Below are 9,378 nucleotides of genomic sequence, written 5' to 3' on the forward strand. Positions count from 1 at the left end.
ACTGCACCTAAATAAAAATCCTCAACATGATTTACAAAGTCCTGCCTAACTCCTCTCCGTCTCACACCATTCTCGCAAGTGCCTCAAGATTAGTTATGATCTTCTCAGTCTGCCAAGTGTGCCAGGCAGTCTGAATGCCTCCGGTCTCCCTCACTTGCCGTTCCTTCTGCCTTAATCAACTCTTCCTTAGACCCACCCACCAGGTCCATGTAAATTTCTACTCACTCTCCAGGTCTCAACTTAAATGGCACTTCTTTAAGAGCACCTTTCATTCATCCAATTTAAATAAGCTCCCCCCAATCCCATCATCCTATTCTGTACTTTCCCATCTGGATCTTCACCAGTTAGTAATTACATCTTTGTTTAGCATCTGGCTTTTTTTTTCCACTACTCCTGTCCATGATGGCAGGATCTTGTTTATTCGTTCAGAGTACTTCTAATGCTTAACACAATGGCTGACATATTGGAGGCACTCAGCAGTTGCTAAAATAAAGCAAGCCTGTACTTGGTGGAAAAGCAAGGGTCTCTTCTGGACAAGAGTCAACCAGATCCTCAAAAACTGAATCGAAAAACTATTACACCCACTATGTGAAATGAGGTACTTCCAACACAGCCACCCTCCAGAATCTGCATCTCACTTCCACTAAAGCAAACCCACATCATAGTCTCTGTGTACCTAAGACAAAAATCCATTTTCCTTTACTACAAAAATTAACCTTTCCATTCTCGTTTTCTACTTAGGGACTCCAAGAAAGAAATTTAAGCTAATCAAAAGCATACTTCAAAAATTACTTTCCTAGAAGTTCCTGAAAAACATAAAATATAGGTTAAATCATATAAGGAAAACCATTTAAAGTATTTAAATAGTATTTTCTTATCACAATTACATGATGTATCTGGTCACACATAATCTAGTCACTAAGACAAACTTAATTTCAATTTGTAAAAACGAATCTTTTTGTATGTGAAACAATTCTTTCAGTCCCAAACAATGGAATTTTTGGTAATTGTTAAAGCTGTTGTTTGCCTTTAAAAAGGGGGGGGAGGGGGCATAACATAGTCTAAAAAAAAAAAAAAAAAAAGACAGGAACACTGTTAGTTCCAATATTGGGGAATTCTCCTCCCTCTAGATCAAAATTATGTTCAAATCTAGGCAGGAAAGGACCAAAAATGTTAAGCACCTGACTCAGTGCACCAACCTTTTTAATTTCTTAGGAAGACTATCTTTATAAACTTGGATCTGTAGAGGAAGACAATATCAAATAAAAAGTTAATGCTTAAATACTCAAAAATAAACCCGTGTTAAAAAAAAAAAAAAAAACAATAAACAACACCTTCCCTGCAATTAGAATTAGAACATAAAACTCATTGTTAAAAACTATAAAAATAGAGGGTACTGGTGTGTGACAGCTAATGAGTACAGGACTTCTTTTGGAGTCATGAAAATGTTTTTAAATTGATTGTAGGGATAGCTGCAGTATTGTGACTACACTAAAAACTGGAAGTGTATGCTTTAAACAGGTATAAACTCTATGTGAATACTCTGTTAAGGCTCTGAAAAATTATAAATTAATTGACAAAGGGACATCAAATCACATTTTAGGATCTGGGATGGGTTTTCAAAGAAGCACCTGGTCTAGGTCTAAAACAAGAGGCAGAAATTTGACAAATGGAATGGAAATGTTGTGGGTCTCTGGGCAGCAAAAATCAGTGGAGGTAGCAATCTAGTTTGGCTACCAAACTCCTGAAGGGTGATGAACATCAGGGGGGAAGATAGACCTTGGAACAGAAAACTTGAAAGGCCATCTGACAAATAGTAAGAGAACCTAGAAAATAATAAACTTCCTAAAAGATTTTGCCCCAGGGGCACCTGGGTGGCTCAATGGTTGAGCTTCTGTCTTTGGCTCAGGTCGTGCAGTGATCCCGGTGATCCTGGGATCAAGCCCCGCACTGGGCTCCCCGCAGGGAGCCTGCTTCTCCCTTTGCCTGTGTCTGTCAAAAATAAATAAAATGTTTTAAAAAAAAGAAAAAAATGGGACGCCTGGGTGGCTCAGCGGTTGAGCGTCTGCCTTCAGCCAAGGGCGTGATCCCCAAGTCCTGGGATCGAGTCCCACATCAGGGAGCCCACTTCTCTCTGCCTAGGTCTCTGCCTCTCTCTCTCATGAATAAATAAATGAAATTTTAAAAAAGGAAAGAGGGGATCCCTGGGTGGCTCAGCGGTTTCGCGCCTGCCTTTGGCCCAGGGAGTCCCGGGATCAAGTCCCGCGTCGGGCTCCTGGCATGGAGCCTGCTTCTCCCTCTGCCTCTCTCTCTCTCTCTATCATAAATAAAATAAAAATAGGGAAGAAAGAAAGAAAGATTTTGCCCCCCAAACTGGTACCTCTAGAGCCAAAAAGCAGACTTTTTTTACCCAAGGAAAGACTTGAGTGAGTCACGACTTCTTAGAGCTGAGTCTATACTGGTCCCTTAACATACTATAGGCTCTAAAAGTCAAAGTGAGACCCTGAGTCATTCATTAACAATTGCGGCCAACACCCTGGTTGGAATGTATTAACTATGAAAGTGAAACGCTGTCAGGTGTGGACCCGCAAATGACCCAACAGAGTTCAACATACTGAAACAATGTGAAAAGCCGACGTGAACGGAAAGGTATCAAAAAAACACATTGACTTCACAAAGTAATTTTTTTTTTTTTTTTTTTTTTTTTTTTTTTGGTAGCTGTGCGTTCCCCCGCGAGCCCGAGCCTCCGGTGCCCCGGCTCCCTCTCTTCCGGGTGCTGCCCCGCCCCCACTCACGTGGGATTCTGGCCGCTCCATCTTCACGCCGCCGGCAGACACTAGAACCCGTTCAATTCAACTAACTTTTATTAGGCGCCTGCTGTGTGCAAAGCCCTGAACTCTGTAGTAGGCTGAAGAAACGGCAGTGCGCCCTGGGCCTGGCCTCCGCCCTCTGAAAGAACTCGGTCCGCTAGACATCCGTGCCCTCCGCTGCCTTCCCTCCAGCTCCCACCCGTGCCCTCCGCTGGCAGGAGCACCCGCGCAGAGCCCTCGCTCAACCGGCAGGCCACTAGGAAGAGGCATCGCCGCCGGCGCACACCCTCGAGGCGAGCCGTGGCCACCAGCGACCTGACACCCAGCGGGGTGTCCTTACCCACCAGGACTCCCCGGCCCGCGCTCCCCAAGCCCGCGCGGGTCGCAGACCAGAGCAGGCGCTACCTCCCCACCCCGAGCGCACGCGGCCGGACCGCCCCACACTCACGGCGTGCAGCGGTCGCTGTACTCATTAGCGATCGTCTCGATGCCGCCGGCGCGGGCCACAGCGACGTAGCAGCTCTGGAAGCCCAGGTCTATCCCCACGACCGACATGGCGCCGGCTACAGTTCGGGCTCAAGCCCAGGTCCGGCCGGCGAAACGGGACACGGACCCAGGTGGGGCTGGCGCGCGGAGTGCGGGCCGCGTGGGCCGGGGGCCGGGGGCTGGCGGGGGACGTGAGGGAGCCCTCGCGGGCACGTAGGTCCCCGGGAAGGGAGCCGCCGCGGAGAGCGCTGCTCAGGCCGGCTCCGGCTCAGCGGCCGCAGAAGAGGCGCCGGTAGCGGGGGCGGAGAAGATCTCGAAAGATCTCGTCGCGACGAGAGTAAAGCCGTAGCGCGAGAACTGCGAAGGAGAAGAGTGATCTCGCGAGACCCCGGCTCAGACGCTTTTCCTTCTGAAGTTCCGCCCCCAGTTACGACGAGCCTACGTCATGTCCAGGCAAGAAAACCTCGGAAGGGATGGAGCGGGTGAAAGAGGGGTGGGAAGCCAATTGAGCCTGCGCGCAAAGCCCGCCGCAGCGACTCCCAATGGCGGCAGAAAGCAGTGGGGCGCCTTGCCTTCTAGAAGAAAGTAGGAGAGCCAGCTTGAGGCAAAATACCGAAGAGGCCGTTGGCCTACTTCCGCCGTTTTTCTCTATCAAAGAAACTTCCGGTGATGGGACCTCCTGCGCCCCACTTTGTGTTGCGCCCCCAAAATGGAAGCGCAGACTAAACTTCAGAACCCAGAGAGTCTGCGCCCTTAGGGCGGGTCGGCCGGTTGAGGACCAGGCTGCCCTTGGAAAGAGGCCCTGAGACGGGCCTTAGGTAGGTCTCTGTCCAAGTCCAAGACAGCGCCCTCCCCGGCGGAGAACGGGAATCGTCTCGGTCGCACTGGCGTGGTTTTTCTCACTCAGTCTTGCCTCACCGTTCTCTAAGCTGCTGGCGCCCTTAGAGGCCGATAGGACTTGAAACTTGAAATCCCCAACACAATCCAAGCACCTGTCCTGAGCTGAATGCAAGAGTCACAGATGGATGATACGCTACGTAGGTCCGCTCAGACCAGCCAGTAAGTGACAGGATTACTTGAGGCTAATGAATCTTAAACTTTAGGGCCCCTCACTTCCGGAGTGTTCCGGGAGCTGGCGAACTCCATCCTGCCATCGGAAAACAACTCTAGATAATAAGAATTTATTCTCTCAAGATTTTATTTATTCATGAGAGATAGAGAGGCAGAGACATAGGCAGAGGGAGAAGCAGGCTCCCTGCGTGGAATCCGGTGCAAGACTTGCTCCCAGGACCCTGGATCATGATCTGAGCCAAAGGCAGACGCTCAACCACTGAGCCACCCAGATGTCCTTATTTCTGATAAATTGATTGAAGAGATCTCAGTGGGGGAATCTGTATCTCCAAGTCTCCAGTAATTGTGATTCTTTTGTCCTAAATACTTTGTGACATTTTTTTAAAGGATTTAAATGTATAATATAAGCTTCAACCTCCCAAAACCCGAATCCCACCGGCCTTGAGGACAGCTAAAAAAGTAAAATGAATCCCAATACAAGGCAGCAAGGAGGACTTTACAGAAAGGCAAAAGCCTGCTTTCAAGTTGTGGAAAAAAAAAAAACAGCATGGTTTGCTGAAAACTACAAAAACTGATGTATTGCTGGAACGGAGACTGAGTTGAAGATCTCAACCTTAAGGCTAGAACAATCGGATCTTTTAATGAATGAGCCAAGAAGAAAGTACATTTTCTCAAATCTTCATTTCTCACACACACACCCTCAGTCTCCTGGAGCAGTGCCCAAAGGCCAGATTGTTTGCCTGTACCCTTGCAAAGTACCACACAGTTCTTATATTTTGGCTAAACTGAACATGCTTTGTCTTCAACACCAAGTACTGAGTGCTACCTAAAGTGGGAGGGAGGTGGGTAATAGGAGTAGAGGCAGCAAGAAAAGGCCTTTGAGCATAGAGAACAGGGATAAACAGATACTCTACACCCATGTTTATGGCATTATTCTCAATAGCCAAAAGGTGAAAACAACCCAAATAATCACTGATGCATGAATGGATTTTTAACGATGTATACATGCAATGATATACTATTCAGCCTTAAAAAGGAATAAAACTCTTTAACACATGTTACAACATGGCAGAACTTTAAAAACGTTATGCCAAGTGAAAGAAGTCTGACAGGAAAGGATAAATTTTGTATGATTCAATCTATAGGAGGAAACTTTAGAGGATGCTTTGGGGCAATCAACTTGAACTATGTAAACCTGAGTAAGGAGGAGCGCCTCCTGGCTGATACAGTCCCATTAGGCAACCCACCTCAAAACAGCCATAAGCGCTAACTGACCAATGGGTTATTTACACCCATTTGTTGTAAATCAGGTACCAAAAAAGGAAAATGCTGTGAGTTCCCATACTCTCTCACCTTTCCTCTTGTACAGCAGCCCCCTAGCACTGCCTCGGGGCAATCTCTGTTTTGCTGTCCTGCCCACCACTTCATTGGGGTGTCTTCAGTAAATTTCTACCTCCTTTCTTCTGCCTTTGGTGAAAGAATTCACCCGATCTGGTTGCCCCACATTTGGTGGCCCCCATCCAATATCGACATGCCACAGAAATCAGTAGGCAAATTCATGGAGACAGAAAATAGAACAGTGGTTAGCAAGGTCTTACGAGTAGAGGGGAATGAAGAGCTACTGTTTAATGGGCATAAAGTTTTGGTTTGGGATAATGTAAAAGTTCTGGAGATGTATAGTACTGGTGGTCACACAGTAGTACAAATGTATATGTAATGCCACTGATTTGTATACTTTTAGATGGTCAAAATGATAATTATGTGTAATTTACCACAGTAAAAAAAAAAAAAAAAAAGGCTGACCTTGACCTTCTGTCTTATATTTGTGTCCTACCTAGGAGGATATCAATGGCACTAAGAACAGTATTGGCCTTTGTAATGAGAGTCCTGTGTCTGCCCACTCTGGGTTATAAGCACTGGGCAGACAGAGACCAGGCTGCCATAGGCTGAAGTGACTTTTCTACTTAAAATACCAGTAAGTCTGGGGGAACCTGAATGGCTCAGTCAGTTAAGCATCTGACTTCCGCTCAGGTCATGATCTTGGGGTCATGGGACAAAGCCCCATGTCAGGCTACCACTCGGTGGGGAGTTTGCTTATCTCTCTCCCTCTCCTTATGCCCCCCTCCTCACTCGTGCTCTCTTTCTCTCTCTCAAATAGATAATCTCTAAAAAGAAAATATCACTAGGTCTGGGTTATGAATTCTTGCCTTCCTTCTTGTGGGAGACCTCCCCAGCCTTTAACTAAACTGGCAAAAATGTACAACCATATCTTTTTGTGCTTTTTGTGTTCCACCATCATACCTACATACCTTATTTGCCCTGGCTCTGCTTTCAGTTTAAAATACCATTGGCCCTATCAATCTTTTTAATGATTTGTCCTTCTCAAAATAAAACATAACATCAGTCACAGAGTACTCATCCTGCTATAAATAGTTTCCTGGATCATCAAACTTATAGCTTAAGAAGCTATTCTGGGATGTTTAAGTACATGAAGTCAGAAAAAAAGTTATTTAAGAATTCTGAGGAATCTAAAGTGACAAGTTTCCAAGAACCACAATAGTGAAGCAATGAAGCTGCCAGAACATTTCATATTGAAGGCATCATGGTTGCAGCCAAATTCCTTTTATTCAGCAGAGCATCTTGAGAATTGTAGAAGGAAGTTATTGCAGGCATTTCTCTGATACAATGACTAAATTTAGTTCTAAGCAATCAGGAAGGGGTCTGTTTTAAATATACAGTGTTAATAGACTGCCCACCATGAAACAAAAGGTTTTCAGTTGGGAATTCATAATCTTCCCTGCCAAGTGTCCAGTGGAATCTTGTCCTACACCCTGAAGCAGCTTCAGGTACAAGCTCTGGTATTGGTATTTTCGGCCCTCAGTCACACTGAGTGGACAAAGTGCCCTTAACCCAGCAAGCACTCCTTTCTTAAACTCTAACATTCTAGCAACTCAGTAATAGTGGTAATTATCTCATCTCTAGATTCTACATCATGGGCAATGGTGCTGAGTGATTTGGATATCATAATTCAATTAATTTTCAGAGCAAACCCATAGTAGGTGTTATTTTCCAGTTTTATAGATGAGAAAACAGATCTGATGAGGTTAAAGAACTGGTTCAAAGTCACACAACTTTCCTGACTTCAACATTGGTCTCCTACAACTATACCACTCTAAGTTCATGTTCTTTGCAAAGGGTCACTGAAGTGAATATGGAAATACAAGAGTAAGAGAAATAAAAGAGGAGGAGGAGGAAGAGAGATAGGAGTACCTGGGTGACTCAGTTGTTTAAGTGTCTGCCTTTGGCTCAGGTCTTGATCTCAGGATCCTGGGATTGAGCCCCTAGTCAGGCTCCCTGCTCAGTGAGGAGCCTGCTTCTCCCTCTCTCTCTCTCTCTGCAGCTCTCCCTGCTTATGCACACTCTCTCTTGCTCTGTCAAATCTTTTTTTTTTTTAAATGAAGAGAAATAATTCAACCAGAGTCATTCATTGTTGACATTTTGGAATATATTTCTCCCTCTCACTATTTTTGTTACATATGATGGTTGAATTGGGTTGTGCCTTTTTAACATTAGGTTAAATCAACCTTTCCCAAACTGCTCCATTAGACAGTGTTCCCTGAGATAGGTTAATATTGCCATTTTATTTTTTTTAAGATTTTTTTATTTATTCATGAGAGACAGAGAGAGAGGCAGAGACAGGCAGAGAGAGAAGCAGGCTCTACGCAGGAAGTCTGATGCGGGACTTGATCCCAGGACTCCGGGATCATGCCCTGAGCTGAAGGCAGACACTCAACCGCTGAGCCACTTAGGCACCCCATAATATTGCCATTTTAGAGCAGCCGTGGTGGCTCAGCGGTTTAGCACCACCTTTACCCCAGGGCCTGATCCTGGGGATCCAGGATTGACTCTCACATCAGGCTCCCTGCACGGAGCCTGCTTCTGTCTCTGCCTCTGTGTGTGTGTGTGTGTCTCTCTCATGAATAAATAAAATCTTTTTTAAAAATATTGCCATTTTAAAGACACTAAGAGGTCCTACAGAAAATCTGTTAAACTTTGTTTTATCATGAATACAAGTATAAATATAAGAAATACTATTTAAGGAATAGTACAGCACAATTTAGTCTCCTTTTTTTTCTCAAGTATTTTTCTAATCCTAATGCTCCTCTGATATAAAAACTACCATTACAGTTCACTTGTAAGTCCAAATTGGCTGAAATTTTAGTGTCCTTCCTCACTCTATTATAAACTGCCTGCTTACATAGTAACACCATGATGTCATTCTGAAGTACTTCCCCAAATCCCCACTTTTTTTGCCCTTATTTGGTCTGATTACCGTTATTTTATGTCTTGCAGTGTCATTATCAATCCCAGTCCTTTCCCTCTATATAATCCTAAAATGCTGGATGAATTTTGCACAGATACCTCCAGCCCACACAAGCTGATATGATCATGAAAATTTAACCCCTTTATCTAGCTCCATTAATCAACAATCATTTTCCTGGCCTGACTCACAACCTCCTTACCTATTGCTCAAGACTCTCCTTAGCCAGCCACAGACTAAACTGAGTCTTCTCCCATTTCTAGTAGCTGACATTCCAGCTTCACCCCAAAGTCCTGCCTGTGAAACTGGTCTGCTGAGAGCAGAAACATGACTCTGATCTGCTCAGCCCAACTCTCCTGGGGCTTTTCCTATTCCTGAGCATTGGGGGACCCCCAGAAATATATCTTGCCATAGTAACAGCTGCCATCTCATTTCTACTAATTATGAAATTTTCTTTATAAGATCTTTCATTTTAACTTCAAAATCTTCAGGGCTCATGGCATCCTATGCTGGTTTTCCCTTCAGCTGAATACAATTCATTTCTCAAGACCAAATGTTCTTTGCTTGCTCTAAGACTCAAAGAAAATGATTTTTTAAAGGTTCCGTGGCCTCTGATAATAATTCATTCTTTAGGTTTCCTGATTAATGAGGAATCTGGAGCATGGAGTGTGCATACTTGTAATATGATTA

The 9,378-nt window shown here is 44.8% G+C and overlaps 1 protein-coding gene across 1 annotated transcript in view; it reads right to left on the reverse strand.

Annotated features, from left to right (window-relative positions):
- HSPA4 (heat shock protein family A (Hsp70) member 4) overlaps window positions 1–3,682 on the reverse strand; it is a 49,115-nt gene extending 45,433 nt beyond the window's left edge. The window contains exon 1 of the mRNA XM_041761779.1: window positions 3,259–3,682. Within this exon, the coding sequence (XP_041617713.1) occupies window positions 3,259–3,365 (107 nt within the window). The 5' untranslated portion in view covers window positions 3,366–3,682. The remainder of the gene's footprint in view (window positions 1–3,258) is intronic.
- Between the last annotated feature and the right edge of the window lie 5,696 nt (window positions 3,683–9,378).

Source organism: Vulpes lagopus, chromosome 7 (genome assembly GCF_018345385.1).
Source record: "Vulpes lagopus strain Blue_001 chromosome 7, ASM1834538v1, whole genome shotgun sequence".
Lineage (NCBI taxonomy): Eukaryota > Metazoa > Chordata > Mammalia > Carnivora > Canidae > Vulpes > Vulpes lagopus.